Below are 24,493 nucleotides of genomic sequence, written 5' to 3'. Positions count from 1 at the left end.
CAGTTGCACTAGAAGACCTCCAAGGTCCTATTCTATTCTATTCTATTCTATTCTATTCTATTCTATTCTATTCTATTCTATTCTATTCTATTCTATTCTATTCTATTCTATCCTATCCTATCCTATCCTAAATTCCCTATTCTATTCTATTCTATTCTATTCTATTCTATTCTATTCTATTCTATTCTATTCTATTCTATTCTATTCTATTCTATTCTATTCTATTCTATACTATTCTACTCTATTCTTATTTCAATTAAGATTCTATTCTATTCTATTCTATTCTATCCTATCCTATCCTATCCTATCCTAAATTCCCTATTCTATTCTATTCTATTCTATTCTATCCTATCCTAAATTCCCTATTCTATTCTATTCTATTCTATTCTATTCTATCCTATCCTAAATTCCCTATTCTATTCTATTCTACTCTATTCTTATTTCAATTAAGATTCTATTCTACTCTATTCTATTCTATCCTATCCTAAATTCCCTATTCTATTCTATTCTATTCTATCCTAAATTCCCTATTCTATTCTATTCTACTCTATTCTTATTTCAATTAAGATTCTATTCTACTCTATTCTATCCTATCCTAAATTCCCTATTCTATTCTATTCTATTCTATTCTATTCTATTCTATTCTATTCTATTCTATTCTATTCTATTCTATTCTATTCTATTCTATTCTATTCTATTCTATTCTATCCTAAATTCCCTATTCTATTCTATTCTACTCTATTCTTATTTCAATTAAGATTCTATTCTACTCTATTCTATCCTATCCTAAATTCCCTATTCTATTCTATTCTATTTTATTCTATTCTATTCTATCCTAAATTCCCTATTCTATTCTATTCTATTCTATTCTACTCTATTCTTATTTCAATTAAGATTCTATTCTACTCTATTCTATCCTATCTTAAATTCCCTATTCTATTCTATTCTATTCTATTCTATTCTATTCTATTCTATTCTATTCTATTCTATTCTATTCTATTCTATTCTATTCTATTCTACTCTACTCTACTCTACTCTACTCTACTCTACTCTACTCTATTCTTATTTCAATTAAGATCCTATCCTATCCTATCCTATCCTATCCTAAATTCCCTATTCTATTCTATTTTATTCTATTCCATTCTATTCTACTCCAATCCCTGTTCATTCCATTCCATTCTATTCTAAAGAAACAAAGTCCAGTTGCCTTTTTCAAAAAAAGCACCTTTGGGACAACCATGGCCTGGATGACTGAGAATCTCCACAGACACGGAGGTGCCAATCGACAGCTCTTGAGGTCCTTCTAGGACAGCTAGATCATTTCAATCCAATTGATACTGATAGGAGAGAATTATCTGTAGCTCAGGCTTGAACTGTGGCGTTCCTTGGTGCTCTCTGATTTTAAACCTCTCCTTTCCTGAAGCTCAGAGAGTAACAAGTCCTCACAGATCCTATTGAGTGACATTTCTGGAGGAGGAAAAGCAGCCCAGAAGTCAACTCGGCGGAAGCTTCAAAGAACAAAGATTTCCCCCTCATTATCTCTCAATCCCACCCACCCCCACCCCCGGATTTTTGCAACTTCCGTTTGGACAAACTGACCTGGAATCCAGCCATAAGAAACGCGGCCACCATTTCACGGTCTCCATTGCTCCCTTCTTCGCGAAGGACCGCCACACGGGGAGCAGGCAAGGCTGGTGGGGGGGGGAGGGGAGGAAAAAAACAAAAGGCCGGTTCTGCACTGCATCAACCATGCAAGTTCGTCTTTTTTTTCCCTTGGCAAGATTATAGGTAGTCCTCGAATTATAACCATTCATTGTGACCGTTCTGAGTTACAACGGCAGTGGGGAAAAAAAACGACCGATGACCGTTTCCCCCCACTTCCGACCGTTGCAACATCACCACCGTCACATGATCAAAGTTCAGACTCTTGTATTTATGACGGTTACAGTGTCCTGGGATCATGGAGGGATCCCGCTTTGCGACCTTCTGACAAGCGAAGTCAATGGGGAAGCCGGATTCACTTAACAACCGTTTTGCTAACTTGACAACTGCAGTGACTCATTTAACAACTGTGGCAAGAAAGCGACAAAAATCACTTGGCAATCGTCTTGCTTAGCTTGACTTTCAAACGTTCGTTTAGTGACCATTCCAAGTTACAACGGCGCCGAAAACAATGTCCGGCGACTGGTTTTCATCCTTATGACCGTTGCACATTCTCATGGTCATGTGGCCAAAATTTGGGCACTTGGCAACTGGCCCGTATTTATGATAGTGATTTATTTATGATAGATATTGATCTATTTACGACAGATATTTTTGATATCTATTTATGAGAGATATGTATAATTAGAGACTGTCCCAGGGCCACGTGATCACCATCGGACTGACTTTCGTGGTCAAGCCAAGTCAGTGGTGGGGAACCAGATTCGCTGATTGACCAAATGAGTCACTTAACAACTGTGGCCAAAAAATAATAATCGTAAACTGAGGCAAAGTCCGCTTGTCTTGTTTAGCAACAGAAATGTCGCGCTCAATTGTGGGCGTAAGCCAAGGACTATATCTATATCCATTTTTTCTGTTTCTTGGTATGAAACCAAGATCTTGGGGAGTTAAGTTACAGTAGTCCCTCTTGCCGGCTCGCCTCTTGAGACCGGTCCATTTCATACCCATTTCCTGAAGAAGAGGAAGTTCTTCCTGAGGGTTAAAGGTCAGGGTGAAGTTGGGTTCTGTCCGCTTGGCCAAGCCCGCCTCTTCTTGAGCCACACAGTCTGGATTGGCCTGCAGCCTTTCCAGCTGGAAGCTTGTGGCCTCCCACCAGCTCCTCAAGGTTGAGACTTTCTCCGCCAGCACTTGCTGTCCGTTCACAGTGACCTGGACCTGAAAATAGACACGTATGAGAAACACCGATCATGGCAGCAGAGCAGCTGAAGGCCCAGTTGGGGTATAAGGTTGGCTATAAATCACAGCAAAGTTCTTAGCCCAATGTGCCTCTGCTAAAATAGGATCCAAGCTGGAAAAGGAATAGAATAGAATAGAATAGAATAGAATAGAATAGAATAGAATAGAATAGAATAGAATAGAATAGAATAGAATAGAATAGAATAGAATAGAATAGAATAGAATAGAATAGAATAGAATAGAATAGAATTTAGAGTGGAGTAGAGTAGAGTAGAGTAGAGTAGAACAGAACAGAACAGAACAGAACAGAACAGAACAGAACAGAATAGAATAGAATTTAGAGTAGAATAGGAATGGAATGGAATAGAATAGAATAGAATTTAGAGTAGAATGGAATGGAGTGGAGTGGAGTGGAGTGGAGTGGAATGGAATGGAATGGAATGGAATGGAATGGAATGGAATAGAATAGAATAGAATAGAATAGAATAGAATAGAATAGAATAGAATAGAATAGAATAGAATAGAATAGAATTTAGAGTAGAGTAGAGTAGAGTAGAATAGAATAGAATGGAATTTAGAGTAGAATAGGAATGGAATGGAATGGAATGGAATGGAATGGAATGGAATAGAATAGAATAGAATAGAATAGAATAGAATAGGAATAGAATAGAATAGAATAGAATAGAATAGAATAGAATAGAATAGAATAGAATAGGAATAGAATAGAATAGAATAGAATAGAATAGAATAGAATAGAATAGAATTTAGAGTAGAATAGGAATAGAATAGAATGGAACGGAATAGAACAGAACAAAATGGAATAGAATAGGAATAGGAATTTCTCCTTATTTCTAGGTTGAATCTCTCCTTCATTAGTTTCCATCCGTTTTTCCTTGTCTGGCCTTCAGGTGCTTTGGAAAATAGGTTGACCCCACCCCCCTCCTCTCTTTGACAGCCCCTCAAATATTGGAACACTGCTATCATGTCACCCCTGGTCTTTCTCTTCACTAGACTAGCCATGCCCAGTTCCTGCAACCGTTCTTCATATGGTTTAGCCTCCGGTCCCCTAATCCAGTCCCCTAAAATGGTAGATCTGTTTATTTCTGCATAACTAACTAAGTAGATCTCCCCAAGGCGAGAAGATCCTGAGAAAAGGGAGAAATCATTTAACATATAGTTCAAGGGTTTGGAATAACAGAAGAGAGTTGGAAGGGACCTTGGAGGTCTTCTAGTCCAACCCCCACGTTTCCTCCATCGGGATATTGTCGACTCCTTGACTGGAACTGCAGCTGAGTATCTACTCCAATCCAGGAAATGCCAAACAAGTTAACAGTAAATATGAGCGGAGTGAGAGGAAACCCCACTCCCTACCAGCCCTGATGGTGTTACCTACTTTGGTAAGGAAACGTCTGCAAAAAAAAAACCCCCAAAACCCAACCAATCTGAGAGACAAAAAAATTGAACAGGTCAACCAATGACCAAAAAATGCCCAAAACAGGCAAAGAGGACTCATAAAAGAAGGTAGAATTGATCTTGTACCCAATTTGGAGTTTGGGGATCTGGAACTTCTTGGAGACTAGCCAGCATGCTCTTCTGGTCTATTCCATCTCTGATGGCTATCTTCACTACTTTAATACCATAACTCCCAGTTCTTTTTTCCACGTAATAATCTCTGCATTTACCATGGCATTGGGACCACGAGGACCCGAGTAGCCAACAGGCACACAACGCACGCCCGCTTCCCTGTACCGGCCACAGACGTCAGCTGCCGCAGCCCGGGGCACTTCCAACACCAATCCGAGTTCTTCCGCGAAAAGCACATCCAAAGCTAAGATAAAGAAGAAAAACAAAAATATAATGGGAAACATTTCCTCCCCCTCTTTTAGTGACCGTTCAAAGTTACAACAGCGCTGAAAAAAGGGACTTGCGACCCATTTTTCACATGATCGTGGCAGTATCTCCATGGCCATGTGTTCAAAATTCAAACATTTGGCAAGCGATTGATATTTGTGACGGTTGCAATGCCCCGGGATCATGTGACCCCCTTTTGCAAACTTCTCACAAGCAAAGTCAATGGGGAAGCCAGATTCACTTAACAACCGTGTTACTAACTTAACACTTCAGATGATTCTCTTAACAACCGTAGCAAGAAAGGTCGTAAGACGGGACAAACCTCACGTAACCAATGTCTCACTTAGCGACATAAATTTTGGGCCCAATATTAATTAATTATTAGTTAGTAATTAATTAGTGATTAATATATATGTGTTACTTATAGCTAAGGGTGTAGGTCTATACTTATGTTGTACATAGCATGTTTAAATGTGTGTTTATGTATACTTTGAGAGCAAGCAACTAAATTTCATTTTTAATGTGTGCCAATGTGCTCACAGTAAAAAAATGACAATAAAGGTTATCTATCTATCTCTATCTATCTTATCGTATCATATCTTATCTAATCTATCTTACTTATCTTTCTATCTATCATCTATCTATCTAAAGGTTATCTATCAATTTTCCTTGTTCTGATCAGCCCTTCAAAATATCTACAAGAGTTTCAAGTAGGTGGATCAATGCTCAGGACTTCCTTATACAGATGGTCCTTGATTTATGACAATTCGTTCAGCAACCATTCAAAATTACGAAGGGGCTGAAAAAAGTGACTTATAGCCACTTACGACCATCATAGCCTCCCCGTGTTCGTGTGATCACGATCCAAGCGCTTGGCAACCAGGTCGTATTTACAATGGTTGAGTGAGTGTCCAAGAGTCCTCTTTTTACGACCTGCCCAGGTGGTTTCCAACAAGCAAAGTCAACGGGGAAGCGAACAGGGAAGGTCGCAAATCATGATTATGTGACGTCTCACTTAACAAACGGGGGGGATTTGCTTAATGACTGCGGCAAAAGAGGTCATAAAACGGCACAATGGTTAGAATGCAGCATTGCAGGCTAACTCTGTCCACAGCCTGGAGTTTGATCCTAACCGGATCAAAGTTGACTCAGCCTTCTAAGGTCGGCAAAACGAGAGCCCAGATTGTTGGGGACAACATGCTGACACTGAGTTAGAGAGTGCTATAAAAGATTAGGGACGCGGTGGCTCAGTGGGTTAGGATGCTGAGCTTGTCAATCAGATGGTTGGCAGTTTGGCGGGTCAAATCCCGAGTGCTGCGTAACAGTGAGCGCCTGTTACTCGTCCCAGCTTCTGCCAACCTAGCAGTTCGAAAGCACGTCAAAATGCAAGTAGAAAAATAGGGACCACTATGGTAGGAAGGTAACAGCGTTCCGTGCGCCTTTGGCGTCTAGTCATGCCAGCCACATGACCACAGAGATGTCCTCGGACAAGCGCTGGCTCTTCGGCTTTGAAACGGAGATGAGCACCGGCCCCTAGAGTCGGCAATGACTAGCATGCATGTGCGGGGGAACTTTTACCTTTACCTTTTTATAAAAGGTTATGAAGTGATATATAAGTCTAACTGCTACTGCTATAGCTATTATTATAAAATCAAGTGCAGTCACATGATGCCTCACTTAATGACCACACTGCTTAACAACCGTTTTTTCCATTCGTCGTAAGTCGAGAACTACCTTTATTTATCCTGACTGCTGTTCTCTAACACCATGCATTCAATAGGTCTGACCCTATTTGTCCTTTCCACAAACCTCTTGGTCCATGTATGCCCACTGTCGTCTCAGTTTACTCACCTTGGACCCCTGGTGCCCCAAGTTCGATGTGGGCACCACAATTCCCAGCAATGGCCATCTCCAACAAACAAGTCAGGAGACCCCCATCGCTCACATCATGCCCAGAGGAAAGAAGAGAATCTGTGGGAGGAAAGAACATCCAAAGTCTTGATGGGACATTTTTTTTGCTTACATTGGAATACAACTCACTTAAAGAAGGGAATCAAAGGGAGGCAAGATTAGGTTTGACATGATAGCAGTGTTCCAATATCTCAGGGGCTGCCACAAAGAAGAGGGGGTCAAGCTATTCTCCAAAGCACCTGAGGGCAGGACAAGAAGCAACGGATGGAAATTAATCAAGGAGAGAAGCAACCTAGAACTGAGGAGAAATTTCCTGACGCTTAGAACAATTCATCAGTAGAACAACTTGCCGCCAGAAGTTGTGGGTGCTCCAACACTGTAGGTTTTTAAGAAAAGATTGGACGGCTGTTTTTCTGAAATGGTATAGAGATTCCTGCTTGAGCAGGGGGCTGGACTAAATGACCTCCAAGGTCCCTTCTAGATCTGTTATTCTTTTGTAGGGCAAAAACATAGTCCTGCATGTGGTCATCCCATAGTTTCATTACTGGGGCAGCCTTATCCACCATTCTTGGAGTTGCAGGTTTTATTTTCATTTTTAAGAATGATGTTTCTTGACCAGGGGGTCCTCAACCTCTGGTCCATGGACCGGCACCGGTCCATGACAGGCCAGAAACTGGGCCATGTAAACAAGCGAAGCTCCATCCGCGGGATGCAGGCAACACATGAAACCACACACCCCTCCAGTCCATGGCAAAAACTCTCTCCACAAAACCAATCCCTGATGCCCGAAAGGTTGGGGACTGCTGTTCTAGACCAGGGGTAGGCAACCTCGGCTCTTTTATGACTCATGGACTTCAACTCCCAGAATTCCTGAGTCAGCTATGCTGAGGAGAAATGGAGAGGTTTCCATGCTGAGCCATGCTGGCTCAGGAATTCTGGGAGTTGAAGTCCACGAGTCATAAAAGAGCCGAGGTTGCCTACCCCTGGTCTAGACCATATGAATCTGCGTGAGCAAAGCCAGTGGAAGAACTGAAAAATCGAATGCAATGCCCTTCACATCTTCTTACTCTTTGCTCCTAACCAAGGCAAAATCAAGCATCCAAAACATGCAGATATATGTAAATTTATCCCATTTACCCAGCTTATAATAGGCTAACTTTTCTCTTGCACGGAATGGGGAAGACCCAAGGAAAGGTCTTCATGAAGACCAACCTCATACGCCCCGAAAGGCAGAGACCTCTTTTGTCCAGCAGGATGTTACAAAAAGAGAAGGTTAGAAAGAGAAGAGAAAGATGCTGACCTCGTAACAGATGCTGAGTAACTTGGAAACAGGAAACAAGGGTGGCAGGGTCATCCAGGTCTGGGGAAACATCTCCCAGTTGGGAAAAGCACTGGGCCAGTGCGCTACCCCCGAGACGATGCTTGTCAGGACTCACAGCCACATGAAGCAAGGCCCCTACAAAACACCAAGGTGAGAGGAAGAAATTTGTGAAACAGCAACATTCGCGAAGTGGCCCAGGGTCACCAACTAGGCACGGTGGACGGCATTCAAGTCTAATCAACACAGAAACAAATAAAAACAAAACATCTCTGTTTTATCTTCTCTCTGCACCAGTGTTTCTCAACCTCCGTAATTTCACGATGCGTGGACTTCAACTCCCAGAATTCCCCAGCCAGCAGGTTAGCTGAAGAATTCTGGGAGTTGAAGTCCATACGCCTTAAAAGTTGCAGAGGTTGAAAAAAGAATGCTCTCTGTACATTTATGCGCCAGGGATCCACGTCAACGCCCCAGCTGTGAAATCATTTTTTTTCTTAATTAGCTCTGCAGGTTCTCATCACGAATGCTTGGATAGGAGTGAACAACACGAGTGAACAGCCTGCAAGCTATTCTAGTTCTATCCCCCCAGAGCTCGCTAGGAGAAACAGAGTGGAAATTCTCACACATATGTTTATGGAAGAGGATGTGGGAGGATTTAAGGAAGAAAAACTCTGTTTTTTAAAAAAATTCTGTAATTTCCCCTAGTTTTTGGTAGATCTTAAGGAGCCTTTTATTCCCCAAAGCCCCTAAAATCACAGGTCTGAAAATTTTTAGCCCATCTATTATCATTTATATATATATATTGGATTTATATGAGGAAGGGAAGGAAGGAAGGAAGGAAGGGAGGGAGGGAGGGAGGGAGGGAGGGAGGGAAGAAAGGAAGGAAGGAAGGAAGGAAGGAAGACAAAGAGAAGGAAGTATCAGAGAGAAGGAAGGAAGGAAGGAGGGAGGGAAGGAAGGAAGGAAGAGAGAAAGAGAGAGAAAGAGAGAAAGAAAGAAAGAAAGAAAGAAAGAAAGAAAGAAAGAAAGAAAGAAAGAGAAAGAAAGAAAGAAAGAAAGAAAGAAAGAAAGAAAGAAAGAAAGAAAGAAAGAAAGAAAGAAAGAAAGAAAGAAAGAAAGAAGAAAGAAAAAAAGGGAAGGAAGTATCAGAGAGGAGGGAGGAAGGAAAGAAGGATCAAGAAAGAAAGAAATGAAGGAGGTATTAGAATTAGGGTCTTAAAAGAAAATATTAAAGAAGATTTAAAGCAGCTGATTTCTGAAGCCCTGGAAGCAGTATTGGGTCAGCCAGCATCTGAAATAAAGGCATGTATGGATAAAGTTTTTCGTGTAAACTCATGGATTGCCAGACAGAGGAAGTTACCTAGAGATGTGGTGGTTTATTTTACAAAAAGAGAAATTAGAGATGAAGTTATTCAAGCTGCCTATGATACTAAAGTAGTGGTTGCTGACCAAGAAGTTTTGGTCTTAAAGGAAATTCCTCCAAAGATTTTAAGGAGAAGAAAGGACTTTGCATTTCTGGTGCAGGAACTTAAACAATGTGACATAAGGTTCAGATGGGAGATTCCAGTAGGGTTGGTGGTAATGCATGAAGGTAAAAGATACCGTCTGGTCACTGTGGCACAGGCGCGTGAATTTTATAATAATGTTTTAAAAGCAACCCCACTATCACTTCTGGAAGCAGCAAAGGGATCTGGAGAAGGCAAACCTCAAGAGGTTGAAGATGGACAGACAGAGGAGAATGGAGCAGGAGGGGATCAAGCTGTAATTTCGTTGGCTGACGCTGGAGAGCAGAGGGTGACGCGTGCTGCTTTAAAAAGAGCAAAACAAATAAAAGAACAAGACCAGCAGAAGTTTTTGGAATTTTCAAAGCGCACTTACAGCGAGGCAGTGGGAGGAGCGCGGCCTAAAGACGGCAGGGCCATTGGCGAGGTGCTCCAAAAGCTTCGGGGCGATAAGAATGGCGACTAAATTTTTGACTTGGAATGTTAATGGATTGAATTCGCCTCAGAAGAGAAAGAAAGTTTTTTTATATTTAAAACAATTTAAGACTGATGTTATATGTTTGCAAGAAACGCATATTAGGGCTATGGACCAAAAGCTTTTATTGAACTCAAGACTGGGTACGCAATTTGTTGCCTCTGCAATGAATAAGAAAAATGGAGTGGTTGTTTATGTTAAAAGTGCCATAACAGCGGACTTAATTGAAGCAGACAAGCATGGAAGATACGTAATGACAGACTTGTTGCTAGAAGGTAAAAAAACGCTTTTAGTTGGACTGTATGCCCCTAATCAACAACAACAACAGGCTGACTTTTTTAGCTTACTTCATACAAAGCTTACCCAGTTGGACTACAAATCGTTTATCTTTATGGGGGATTGGAATGGTGTATTGGACGTACAGATGGACAAGGCTGGTTTTTTTAAGCGTATTCCGTGTCATGCCAGATTGCCTAAGTCTTTTTTTGAAATGAAGGATGATTTGGAATTGCGAGATATTTGGCGTGACATACACCCGTATGAAAAGGATTATACCTTTTTTTCTGACAGACATCAATCTTTTTCTAGGATTGACTTTATTTTGCTGACTAATGATTTTTTTTCTAGGATTAAGAAGGTGAAGATTTGTGCAAGAGCTATTTCTGACCATAGCCCAGTATGGTTAGAGATTAATAAGGATAACAGAGATAGGCGCTCGTGGCGCGTAAATGAGAATTTGTTTAGAAACCAGAAAAATGTTGAAGAGTGTAAACAGCGAATGAAGGATTTTTTTGAACTTAATATGAATAAGGATACTTCTATGGATATGGTCTGGGATGCTAGCAAGGCCTATATGAGAGGAGTGTTGATATATATGAACAATAAACATAGACGTACTCTGGAAGCTAGAAGGAAAGAATTGGAGAATGAAATTAAGGAAAAAGAGAATGTTTTGATTTTGAACCCATTGGATGTGAAGACTAAGGAGGCTATTAAGCTATTAAGAGGACAATTTGATAAATTAATGGCTGATCAAGTGGCAACCAATTTGAGGTTTGCTAGGCATAATACTTTTTGCAATGCTAATAAGCCAGGTAGATGGCTAGCTTATAGACTAAGGAAAAAGCAGAGGGCTTCTAATATAGATAAAATTGAACACAAGGGAAAAATGGTGTTTCAACAGGATTTTATTAAGGAAGCCTTTGTGGATTTTTATTCTAAATTATATGCTAAGGAGAAGATTAATGAAAAAGACATTGATGAATATTTGGAGAATGCTAGCATCCCGGTGCTTACACAACTACAAAAAGAGGAGATTAATCAACTGATTACAGAAGAAGAAATATTTACAGTAATTAACGAGTTGAAGGCTGACAAAGCGCCAGGTACAGATGGTTTGACTGCGGCCTACTACAAAAATTTACAATTAGAGATGGTTAAACCGTTAAAGGAATTGTTCCAGACAATCCAGAGAGGGGGAAAGGTGCCCCCATCTTGGAGAACTGCCTTTATTTCTCTGATTCCGAAGGAAGATCAAGATGCTACTCAAGTAAAAAACTATAGACCGATATCACTATTAAATACAGACTATAAGATATTTGCTAAGGTGTTGGCTAACAGATTGATGAGGGTTCTGCAACGGGTGATTCATGGGGATCAAACTGGGTTTATTAGTGGTAGGCAAATGAAAAATAATGTGAGGCATATAGTAGATGTGTTGGAATTTTTGGAAAGGAACAACCAGATCCCTGCGGCGCTAATTTTCTTAGACGCTGAAAAAGCTTTTGATCAATTGAATTGGCAATTTTTGATGAAAGTTTTAGATAAAATGAATTTTGGGGATAAATTTTTGCAACCAATTAGGGCAATATATCAAAAACAAACAGCCCGAATAATAGTTAACAATAGCCTGACAGAAGTATGTAATATTGAGAAGGGCACAAGGCAAGGGTGTCCGTTATCACCCTTGTTATTTGTGTTAACATTGGAGATATTATTGGTAAAAATACGAAATTCGGAAAGAATTAAGGGTATACAGATTAGAGATCAGGATTATAGATTGAGAGCGTTCGCAGACGATCTGGTTGTTACAGTGACCCAGCCGGAGAGCTCTGTTGTGGACCTGATGGAGATAATAATGCAATATGGGAAGGTTTCTGGATTTAAAGTTAATGTACAAAAAACTAAAATTTTGGCTAAAAACATGACAGCATCGCAAAAGGCCCTTTTGGAAGGGTTAACTGGATTTGAGATTGTCAAAAGGGTTAAATATTTGGGGGTGTTTTTGTCACCCTCCAATACAAAATTATATAAAAATAACTATGAAAAATTATGGGGAAAAATCCAAAAAGAAATGGAGAGTTGGGAAAAACTGCAATTGTCTTTGTTGGGGCGAATCGCAGCAGTAAAAATGAATGTCCTGCCTAAATTTTTATTTTTATTTCAAATGATACCGGTTCTTAAGAAAGACTCTAATCTGGAGGAATGGCAGAGAGGTATCAATAAATTTGTCTGGGCAGGGAAAAGGCCACGAGTTAAACTTAAGATTATGCAGGATACTCGTGAAAGAGGTGGTCTCAAGATGCCTAATTTTAAATTATATTATGAAGCTGCTGCGTTATCAGGTATAAGTGATTGGATTAATCTGACACAAGAGAGATTATTAAATCTTGAGGGCCACGACTTGCTGTTTGGCTGGCATGCATACATTTGTTGTATGACAAGAAGGTAGATAATGTGTTTAGAGTGCATATTTTAAGACAGGCATTGCTGAGAGTTTGGAAGAAGTACAGACACAAGTTAGATTGTAAGATACCACTGTGGGCAATTCCAAAACACGCAATAGAAAATATACATGCTGGTTTCAAACATGATGTGGCTACGTATAAGGAGATCCTAAGCTTGGAAAGAAATGATTGGTGTTTAAAGCCATATAGTTTCTTGCGAGACGAAAAGATTGTTCAGAATTGGTTTCAATATACTCAGCTACGGGCCAGGTGGAAAGAAGATCAGAAAAATGGTTTCACAATGACTGATGAAAATTTGATAAAGCAAATTAGAAATCAGGGACCAGCACATATTAAACGGATATATCTTGCGCTGATAGAGATTGATTCAGAAACAGAACTTGTTAAGGATTGTATGATAAAATGGGCCCAAAATATCCAGGAAGTTATTACAATGGACACGTGGGAAAAGATTTGGGTGAGGAACGTAAAATTTACACAAGCTCAAAATTTAAGAGAGAACTTTTATAAAATGTTTTATAGATGGCATCTAGATCCTAAAAAGCTTGCAAGTATGTATCCGAACTATCAGCCAAAATGCTGGAGATGTGGAGATGAAGATGCAACATATTTTCATGTATGGTGGACTTGTAAAAAGATTAAGGCTTTTTGGATAAAAATTTGGTGGAATATGCAGAAGCTTTTTAAGCAAAGGATAAAGTTTTGTCCGCAACTCTTCTTGTTGGGAATAATCATGGATGCTACGGTTGTGGACACTAAGCTGATGTTGAATTTAATTACGGCAGCAAGACTCTTGATAGGTCAGTATTGGAAGAAAGAGGAACTGCCGACTATAGAAGAGTGGACTTTAAAGGTCTCCGACCTGGCAGAAATGGCGAAGATCTCGGCTTATTTGAAAGATCACTCGCAAGAACGTTACATTATGGAATGGAGAAAATGGATTGAGTTTATCCAGAATAAGTATAGGGTCAAGAAGTTTCATGTAGCATTTGAATAAGTCTTCCTTCTTTTTTTTTTCTATCTTAGTTTTTCTATACATATTTAATATTACTAAGGTTTGTCTTATCCTATATAAGCTAGAGAGTGATGGATTTTAGAGGTTATGGTTGTTAGTATATGGTTGTTTATGATTGTTTTTTTTATATATACCTTGTATTTAGCTCTGGGAAGTCGGGGGAGGGGGGGAGGGGGGAGAGGTAGGGGGGGAGGGAGAAGGGAGGGGGAGGGGGGATTGTTAAAGATAAACTGTATGTTAAAACTTTTCAATTAAAAAAAAAAAAGAAATGAAGGAGGGAAGGAAGGAAGTCTTCAAGTTAGAACTGATAGAATATCACAGCAAAATATCTATCAAAGTTCTTAATTCATCACATTGATTATCTTCAAATAACTATGTTTGACATTCTCAATATTCTTCACTTTACCTTTCCCATCAGGGCATTTGAGGTCGGGGGTGACGGTGGCTGTGATATCAGGACAGACAGCATAAGCTGAGATGACCAGGGTTCCTGGCGCAACAAAGAATGCAATCATGAAAACAAAGAATGAGAAGGAAAAACCCACCCATGAAGTTGAATAACCTCACAACCAGAAACCCAGAGATGGAGAGCTATGGGGCCAGCCTTAGCTCACGATGCCCCAAGCCTCACCAGGTGCCTTGACTGTTTCTGTGCCAACCCGGGCTGCCATGCTGAGCGAATCCTTCCCGCCATCCACCGCCACACCCAGCTCTCCCATGACGGAGCACATGGCGCTGCAGGCTTCGGCCAGGGCCGCCCCCTCGCCCGGGAGCTTGGCTGGCCACATCCAGTTGCCGCTGCACTTCACATCCTGCATGGAGACAAGCAAATTGCTTGGTTGCACTGATGACTGCGGTGCAGAGAATAACCCGAGGCTCACGAAGGAAAGGAGAATTTGTAAACCAGGAGAACAGCCAGGATGAACACGGCATTCAGACAAAAGAGAAGAGAAAACGCTGAACAAGGGGAAATATACTTGCACTTCACAATCTGCACTGAGATACGCAAATTGCTTAGTTGTACTAGTGACTCCGGTGCAGAGATTAACCCAAGGCTCACAAAGAAAAAGAGAATTTGCAAACCAGGAGAACAGCCGGAAAGCACATGGCATTGAGAAAAAAGAGGAGAGAAAATACTAAACAAGTGAAAATATATTTGCACCCATGGGAAAGTGACATTTTACTCACCAGCAAGGAGATGATTTCTTATGCCTTAATTGGAGCATTCTCTGCTCCACTAAATTAGACCAGAAAGCAAAAAATTCCTTTTATTGAGAGCGATTATTATAAGTCTCTTCTGAATATTATCTATCTGCTGTAGACATGACATGTTTTACTCCTCCGTGCTATAGTAAGTGAGTCTGCCTATGAGTCCTCTTCCTTATTGCAAACTGGAAAAAATTCCAATGTTAATAACTGAGCATCCATGAAAAATTATGGCATGGCGATAGCACCTCCCAACTTGGATATTGCTGTGCAATTATCGAAATCATTAAATTATAATTACTGCAGAAGTAAAGCTTCAGTCCTTTCTTTTGATCTAGAAACCTCTTTTTTTTCTCATAATGGAGCACGCCGCATAAACTAATTATTTCAGTCTTCATTTTTAAACCACAATACATATATCAGCACTGAAGTATTTAGCTGGGTTTTTTTATTCCTAAGGAAGATTTCTGGAGAACGGAAAAACCTTCCCATTGCGTTGTGAAATTTTGGTGGATCCTAAATATAGAAATCGATCAGTTCTGGATTTTTGAGTTCTTTCAATTTAAGGATTTTTTTTTCTTTCTTTCCCTTAATCAGCCAGCATGGTTATCTTAAGCAACTTGACATCAATGGAGCTACAGACATCTGGAACACGTCAGAATGACATCATTGCATGATGCCACGTAAGATGATGTCATGCTGCATGTGATGTCACTTCCTCCCTTGGCCCCTCCCTGAGTCCCTGACAAACTGGAAGACAAGCGGGGGTGGGGATGGGCACACATTTGCAAAGACTGAAGAAGGCGGGGCTTACCTTCAGATCGGTGACACGAGCAAAGACCAGATTGGTGAGGGCTTCTCCTACAGCCAATCGGGCGCCAGCTGAAGGATTTATAAGCCCTTTGATTGGCTGCTCCCCAAGAGCAGTGGCTCCTCCCACCGTTTCAAAGGGGGAAAGGGCCACCACGGCTACATCCGCCAGGGGTGTGTGGAGGGGACCGACACACTGTTGCTGGGCCACCAGCCCCGTCACCGAACGATCAACCTATGGCAGGGAAACAGGAAACAGGAAAAAAAAGAGGGAGAGATGGCATTAAATCAGCAGGAAAAAAAAATCAATATCTAAATCTTTTCCGTATCTAGGTGTCATAGCAGGTTCCTGGGTGATTAAAAAAAACAACTAAGCAGATATAGAGTTGGTGGTCTGTGGACTGGAGACCACAAGGAAATCCCAAGGCTATAGGCTACCCTGGGAAGTTGGAAAAGTATCTCAAAAGAAGGCAGAGCTCTTAAAGCTACACAAAGGGTCTGTTCTGTACCAGCCTACTACCGGCCCTGCAGAAAAGGCAGGGACAACCCCTTTACAAAAAGGCAAGAGGCTGGAACTAAGCCTGCCAAATTTATTGACACAAAACAGAGCAAACAGAGAAAAACAAAACACGAACCATGAAACAGGAGCTATTCAAACGGTTGCCTTCAGCAAACCAGCCCTCCCACACATTCCCCTTTTAAACAGTTCAAGGCGTGGCTTCTCTCTGCCTTCTTCCGAGGTGCCCCATTGCCTTCCTCTGTTTACTCCTGATTGACTGCCTCCTGCTTCGGGCGTCCTTGAACAGGGCCAGCTGTGGGTCATCTTCAACCACGCTGTCAGGCTCACACAGCTGGGTCTGCGTAGTGACCAGATGAGAGGGGCCTGGCTGAGGGCTCTGCGAAGCCTCAGGGCTGTCCTCTGCAGGCTCTCCAACACCCCCCTCCTCCTCTTCTGAATCATCCGACCCAACTGCCGAACCCACAGGCTGACCCTGAATCACAACAGGGTCTGTAGAGGCAACCCAACCGAAGAAAGCCCAGTCTGATCCAGAAAGTTACCTTATTTGTTAGGTAACGTTTACTAGCCACTGCCGGGAGCTTCAGAACCAGTTGAAGGGCGTCCAGCACGTTCAGGACCTTAGGAAGATCTAGAGGGCGAAGGGCTCGGTTTATGCGGTTCAAAACAAATTCCTGGGTGGGGGGGGGAGAATAAAAAACATAATATTATTAAGACTGTTGAAATATTCTGCTCTGTTCTTTTTTTTTTAAGTTTACCAATTTTATTAGTTTATCAGGATATCCAAGGAAAATAAAACAATAATGGGAAATTAGGGGAAGGAAAAAGGGAAGAAGAAAACTTGTGAGGTAAAAGGGGGGAAAGAAAAAAAATCAACTTTTTTTAGCACAGTAGAAGATAACAAGATTACCGCCTCAACTTTTTACTTTTACACAGCATTTCTATAATAAGGAACCTATCTAATCAGCAAAACTAGAATCAAAGTTCCTTTTTTTTCCCATCACAAGCACAAAATCCAGGAGCAATTTGCAAATAGAAACAAAATTAGGCAGATTATCTTCTTCAACCCAAGTTTTGCAATGTATGGCAGTGAAAGCTGGACCATAAGAAAGGCTGAGCGCCAAAGAATCGAGGCCTTTGACCTATGGTGCTGGAGAAGACTCCTGCGAGTCCCTTGGACTGCAAGGCGATCCAACCGGTCAGTCCTAGAGGAGATCAACCCTGACTGCTCTTTAGAAGGCCAGATCCTGAAGCTAAAACTCAAATACTCTGGCCACCTAATGAGAAGGAAGGACTCACTGGAGAAGAGCCTAATGCTGGGAAAGGTTGAGGGTAAGAGAAGAATGGGACGACAGAGAATGAGGTGGCTGGATGGAGTCACTGAAGCAGTAGGCGTGAGCCTAAATGGACTCCAGAAGATGGTAGAGGACAGGAAGGCCTGGAGGAACGTTGTCCATGGGGTCATGATGGGTCGGACACGACTTTACAGCTAACAACAACAACATCTTCTTTCGATAAAGCAATCAATTTAACCATCTCTGCTTCCCCCCCCCCGCCCCTTGCTGTGGGATGCCTGTGGCAGGCATCCAGGAGGGGCCGGAGGCTCTGCTCTGCCCCGGCCCCCTGATCGGCTCCTGATCAGCTCCCTGGCGACTGCGACTTCTCTGCGGATCAGCTGTTCGCCTATTCAGGGAGCCGGCAGCGACGGTATCGGTGGCGGCAGGGCCTCTCCAAGCCCGCCCCTGGTCCACGACAACCATCACAGCCATCCAGGGGGGGCCGGAGGCTCTGCTCTGCCCCGGCCCCCTGACCGGCTCCCGGGCGACGGCGGCAACATCTCTGCCCTGCCCCAACCCCCGCACCTGTTCGACTCCTCCGGCGGCGTCCCCAAGCGACCAACGGAGGCGCTGCGGACCAGCTGGGTAGCGGAGGCGGCAGCATCGTCGGCAGCGGCGACGGCGAGTACCCCGCGGGGCCCTAACCTGTCATCTCCCCACGGGCCCGAAGACCGGCGGGGGCAGTGGCGATGGGGCGCCTCTAACCCGCCCCCGAGCCGCTGCAACTGCTGCAGCCATCCAGAGTGGGGCCGGTGCCTCCACCCTCGGCTCCCTATTATGCCTCCCTGGCCAACAGCGACGCCAGGGATGATCAGGAAAGACCCCGCGGATCAAATGGATCAGCTAGGCGGCGGAAGAGACAGCCGCAGCAACCGCCCTGAGCGGGGCCGGGGTCGTTGCCCTGCTTCGACCTCCTGGCCTGCTCCTGAACAACGGCGGCATCTCCCTGGGATCAAGGAGGTGCCGCAGACCGGCTATGCGGACCCGATCGACCACCACCGAGGAGCCTTGATAGCGGCGCTGAACTTCTCCAGGCCCCGGTCACCCAATCTCACCGAAAACCCCCCGACGGCAGCACCACTAGATGCGGCGTGGCGATCTCCGTGCCGATCAACACCCCTAAAGACGCCAGGATGCAGCTGACCGTTGGAGATGACGGCGGCTAGACCACCGAGGCCATCAACATCTGGCCTCCTCCAGCTCCGAACCCCCCTGCCCTCCCTCGCCCCACAGGACATGATGGGCCTGGGTGCAAGCCACGGTGGCAGAGTGGCCTGTCCTACACCTGCAGCCCCATAGAGGTGAGAGCTCTATGGGGTATGCTTCACCCAGAGTGGGTCCTGGACCACCCCCAGAAGCAGAATCACAATCCATCGTGAGAGGATGGGGAGTGGACTGCTTCTGGGGTTCACCCAACCAAGTGGCAGTGGCTGGGTGACGGTCCAGATACCCACCTACCCGACTACACCCTCCTTCTAATGCTCCACCCAGGGGACCGCCTTCCCAATGCTCCCCAATGCTCCCTATGCGGCTTCAATATTCTTGCATAGATCTACTCGCCCTCAGGAGTTCCCCCCTCTCCTGGGTTCGTCCTGCCTTCAACTCATCATACCTCGATGACGGGCCCGACCATTGGGCCTCTGAGAGATGGCCAGGCAGGGTCAGGGGCCTCCATCACAAGACCAACAAGAGGCCCCTGGTTAAGTTTCTTGTTAAGTTTTTTGTCGGGTTAGGGAGGGGGGCGGGAAAAGAGTATGGCTGCTCGGGGAAGGCAGACCTTCCGGGTGCCATAACGCAGGCCAGGCTTACGACCATTCGCCATGGTGAGAAACGAGGACCAGTCGCCGACAATAACCGATGGCGTACTGACGAACATCCTATTCCCAGGATGGTGGGGAACGGCAGAAGGTGCACAAACAGAGGGCCGTATCGTCACCGGGAGTGTCATCTCCGCTCTGTACAAGCGGTGAGACGCTCCGACCCTCTGTACTTCCCCGGAGGTCCCGGGAGCGAAGGTGTGCAGCCTCCCATGCTAAGGCTGGTCTACCTGAATGCCAGGTCCGTAGCTAACAAGGCACACCTTGTTCGTGACCTAGTGGAGAGCGAGCACGCGGACCTGGCTTGCATCACGGAAACCTGGCTGGGCCAAGAGGGTGGTGTCCCTCTGGTTGACCTCTGCCCGCCAGGTTTCCAGGTGCTGCACCAGCCTCGGGCCCATGGGAGGGGCGGGGGAGTGGCAGTTATCATCAGGGAATCCCTTAGCCCGCGAGAGATCACCGTCCCTCAGATGGTCGGGTGTGAGTCTCTCCTACTGAGATACGGCCCGGGGGCGCAGTTGGGCCTGCTGCTGGCATACCTACCACCTAATCGTGCAGCGGCAGCCCTGCCCGAGCTACTCGATGTCCTCTCAGGGTTGGTGGTTGAATTCCCAAGACTCATGGTCTTGGGCGACTTTAACCTACCGTCCTTGGGAGGATCGTCCGATCTGGCTCGGGAGTTCATGGCTTCCATGGCGGCCATGGACCTGTCGCAAATAATTTCTGGACCGACTCATGAGAGAGGCCACACCCCAGACTTGGTGTTCTTATCTGGACGGTGGCGCGATGATATCGGTGGGGGTGCCACGACTATTATGCCCCTGTCATGGACCGATCATCACCTCGTGCGGCTAGACTTCCCCTTTGCCACCCCCCGCCGTGGGTGCGCGGTGCCAACCAGATGGTACCGCCCTAGGCGCCTAATGGACCCTGATAGGTTCCAGGCAGCGCTTGGGGACGCACATGCACTCCCTGCTCACAGCTCGGCGGATGCCTTAGTGGAAGCCTGGGAGAAGGCAGCCACGGAGGCTCTGGACCGAGTTGTACCCTTGCGGCCTCTGACCCGGTGCAGATCCCAGCGAGCCCCATGGTTCACCGCGGAGCTCCGGGAAATGAAGCGTCGGAGACGGGGCCTAGAGAGCCGTTGGAGATCCAGTCGATCCGAATCCGACCGATTGCGATTAAGAATCCTCACCAGGTCTTATCTCGCTGCGATAAGGGTGGCAAAATCCAACTACTTTTCCACCCTCATCGCGTCCGCAGATAATCGCCCGGCTGCCTTGTTCAGGGTGACTCGCTCCCTACTGAACCAAGAGGTGAGGGAGGAACCCTTGCAGGGTCGAGCCGAGGAATTCGGTCAGTATCTGCTGGATAAAATTGCTCGGATCCGAAACGGCCTGGACTCCAACTGGGCTGAGTTGGAAGAACAAGGCATGGACAGTCTTGTCGACGTCATCTGGGAGGAATTTGATCCTGTGACTCCTAAGGAAGTGGACAGGATTATGAGGAGGTTGAGCTCCTCCACATGCTTACTGGACCCGTGCCCTTCCTGGCTGGCATATGCAGCTCGAGAGGGGACACGAGGCTGGTTCCTGGCGGTCATCTCCGCTTCTCTGAGGGAGGGTCACTTCCCCACCGCCTTGAAGGAGGCGGTGGTGAGGCCTCTCCTCAAGAAGCCCACCTTGGACCCATCCTCATTGAATAACTTTCGTCCAGTCTCCAATCTTCGCTTCCTTGCGAAGGTTGTTGAGAGCGTGGTGGCGCACCAACTCCCTCAGATCCTGGATGAAGCGGTTTATCTAGACCCGTACCAATCGGGCTTCAGGCCGGGCTACAGCACGGAGACAGCATTGGTCGCTCTGATAAATGATCTCTGGAGAGCCCGGGACAGGGGCCATTCCTCTGTCCTAGTCTTATTAGACCTCTCGGCGGCTTTCGATACCATCGACCATGGTATCTTGCTGCGACGCCTCAGGGGACTGGGAGTGGGAGGCACGGTTCTGCGTTGGTTCTCCTCCTTTCTCCAGGGTCGCTCGCAGTCGGTGTTGGCAGGGGGACAGAGGTCGACCCCGAGGCCTCTCGCTTGCGGAGTCCCTCAGGGGTCGGTCCTCTCGCCTCTCCTGTTCAACATCTACATGAAACCGCTGGGCGAGATCATTCGCAGCTTTGGAGTAGGGTACCATCAGTATGCTGATGACACCCAGCTTTTCATCTCAACTCCAAACAACATCAGTGATGCCCTCGACGTGATGTCTCGCTGCCTGAAAGCGGTCCGGGAATGGATGGGGAGGAACAGGCTTCAACTGAACCCGGACAAGACTGAATGGCTGTACGTACCGGCAAGCCAGGATACTCAGAACATCCCATCCCTTAACATCGGGGACAAGTTACTACCCCCTGTTGATAGGGCCCGCAACCTGGGTGTCCTCCTTGACTCGCAGCTCTCCCTGGAAGATCACATAGGAGCTGTGACCAAGGGGGCCTTCTCCCGGGTTCGACTAGTTCGCCAATTACGGCCTTATCTGGACCTGGATGCCTTACGTACAGTCACCCATGCTCTTGTGACCTCTCGCCTAGACTACTGTAACGCTCTCTACTTGGGGCTGCCCTTGAGATCCACTCGGAAGCTTCAACTGGTGCAAAGTGCAGCGGCACGGACACTCTTGGGAGCCTCCCGATACTCCCATACCACACCTCTCCTCCGTGCACTGCACTGGCTTCCAGTTGCCTTCCGTGTGAAGTTCAAGGTGCTAACAATGACTTACAAAGCCCTACATGGCATGGGTCCGGACTACCTACGGGAGCACCTTCTGCCAATGTCAGCACCCCACCGTCCTGTGCGCTCCCACAGAGAGGGCCTCCTCAGGGTGCCACCGCTCAAGGAATGTCGGCTGGTGGCCCCCAGGGGGAGGGCATTCTCAGTGGGTGCGCCAGCCCTCTGGAACAGCTTACCAACCGAAATCCGGATGGCCCCCGACCTCCGCACCTTCCGGCGCGAATTAAAAACTTATCTGTTCCAGCAGTCTGGCCTGGCCTGATAGCTCTAATCTGGGGTCCCAGCTTGTATTTTACTATTGTTTGTTTTCACTATTGTTCATTCTGTATGCCTACCTTATTCTGTACACCGCCCCGAGTCCCTCGGGAGAAGGGCGGTTTATAAAAACAAATAAATAAATAAATAAATAAATAAATAAATATATATTTCTGTTTGCACTTATCAATCTATACAGACTATCTTTGTTTATATTAACAAAATCCACTATATTCTTTCATATTCCTTAACCTTAAACGGGAAAAGAACCACTTTTTTACATCCATTTTGAAACATTAAATTTTTCAGTGATAGCCCTCTCTGTTCCAACCAGGCAGGGCTGATGGTGAAGGAGCATGGGAAGACAAGTTCTGCAACATTTGGAGAGCCACAATCTGATCAGTCTCCCTGAATTAAAGGACGCAGCAGCAAATACAGGTAGTCTCAAGTTATGACCACAATCACAACCAGAATTTATGTTGTAAGGCAAGATAGCTAAGTGAATTGTGCCCAATTTTAGAATATTTTTTGCCACGTTTGTTAAGCAAATCACTGCAGTTATTAAGTGAATCTTGTGGTCATTAAATGAATCCAGCTCCTCTCCTCCCCCCCCCACTGACTCCTTGGAAGCTGGCTGGGAAAAATCAGAAAACCATGGGGGGTTTCTGCAATGGTCATTAAATGCAAAGACTGGACATAAATCCCTTTTTTCAACTTCAAGCGGTCGCTAAATGAATGCTTGTAAGTTATGTATGTTACTAACTTAACAGCTTATTCAGTTGTGGCAAGAAAGGTCGTAAAATGGGGCAAAACTCTCACTTAACAACTGTCTCGCTTAGCCACAAAAATTCTGAGCTCAATTGTGTTCCTAAGTCAAGGACGACCGATAACTATGAATCCTTCTCCAAATTTAAGAAATTCCTGAAATTGCTCACAATTTGCTCTCAAGTAGGATTCTGTAACTCTGTTCACCAGCATCCTTGGTGAATGTTAGTTGGGTTGTTTATTTGTTCATTCATGCCCTTCCATACCTTGCGTGGCATCTTCCCAAGGACCCATTCCAGGTTCAAATTCACAGGTGTGTCTCTTTCTCCTGAATCTCCTTTCTCCACCTCTGCCGTACTTGCCGGAGATTTTGTGTCATCCACCAGCACAATCTGTCAAGAAGAAGAAGAGGCAACTTCTTCACACACTATTGGCCAAGCTTTGGTTGCTTAAGTAGAATTTATTGAACAATCCATCCATGATTTGATCCTCTTAGGACCCTGAAATATAATGCAGGATTTACAAGCCACCACAGACGGGATTCCCCAATAAACTAAGCCGGGGTCTCCAAACTAGACAATTTTCAGTCTTGTGCATCAATGAAAAACTCAATCATCCAGGCCAAAACTACAGGCAGTCCTCAACTTAAGACCAAAACTGAGCCCAAAATTTATGTTGCTAAGCGAGACAGAGGTTAGGTGTGACATTTACAAGATTTTACGACTGCTCTTGCCCGATTTGTTAACTAAATCACTGCAGTTGTTACAATTAGAATCACGGTTGTTTAAAGGAATCTGATTTCCATTCACTTTGCTTGTCAGAAGGTCGCAAAAGGAGATTACGTGACCCCCGGGACATTGCAACCGTCATAAATGTGAATCAGCTGTCAAACATCCAAATATAAATCACGTGACCATGGGAATGCTGCAATGGTCCTAATTGTGAAAAACAGTCAGAAGTCACTTTTTTTCAATGCCTTTATAATTTCGAACAGTCACTAAATGAACTAATGTAAGTCAAGGACTGCTTGCACCCCCCAAAAAACGTTAAAATCATGGCAACTGGAAGAAAGTTTGTTCTAGATGCCATGATTTTAACCTTTTTAAGATTATTTAAGTCTTGTGGACTTCAATGCCCAGAATTCCCCAGCCAGCATTGTAATCAGCTCTTGTGACTTTCCGACAAGTAAAATCAATGGGAAAGCCAGATTCACTTAACAACCGTGTTACTAGCTTAACAACTGCAAGGATTGGCTTTACGACTGTGGCAAGAAAGGTCATAAAATGGGGCAAA

General features: G+C 44.7%; 1 protein-coding gene across 1 annotated transcript in view; it reads right to left on the bottom strand.

Moving 5' to 3' along the window:
• Positions 1–1,599: 1,599 nt before the first annotated feature.
• LOC308679357 (phosphoribosylformylglycinamidine synthase-like) overlaps positions 1,600–24,493 on the bottom strand; it is a gene marked incomplete at its 3' end in the record, with an annotated part of 38,869 nt that continues 15,975 nt past the window's right edge. Inside the window, exons 12-21 of the mRNA XM_081346965.1 lie at positions 23,467–23,592; positions 16,793–16,924; positions 15,738–15,968; positions 14,349–14,529; positions 14,124–14,207; positions 7,961–8,116; positions 6,601–6,720; positions 4,581–4,726; positions 2,667–2,877; positions 1,600–1,691 (exon numbers count right to left, since the gene is read on the bottom strand). Of these exons, the coding sequence (XP_081203091.1) occupies positions 1,600–1,691; positions 2,667–2,877; positions 4,581–4,726; positions 6,601–6,720; positions 7,961–8,116; positions 14,124–14,207; positions 14,349–14,529; positions 15,738–15,968; positions 16,793–16,924; positions 23,467–23,592 (1,479 nt within the window). The remainder of the gene's footprint in view (positions 1,692–2,666; positions 2,878–4,580; positions 4,727–6,600; positions 6,721–7,960; positions 8,117–14,123; positions 14,208–14,348; positions 14,530–15,737; positions 15,969–16,792; positions 16,925–23,466; positions 23,593–24,493) is intronic.

This window comes from Vipera berus, assembly GCF_964194415.1.
Source record: "Vipera berus genome assembly, contig: HAP1_SCAFFOLD_255, whole genome shotgun sequence".
NCBI classification, from domain to species: Eukaryota; Metazoa; Chordata; class Lepidosauria; order Squamata; family Viperidae; genus Vipera; species Vipera berus.
This window is presented reverse-complemented; position numbering and strand designations above follow the sequence as displayed.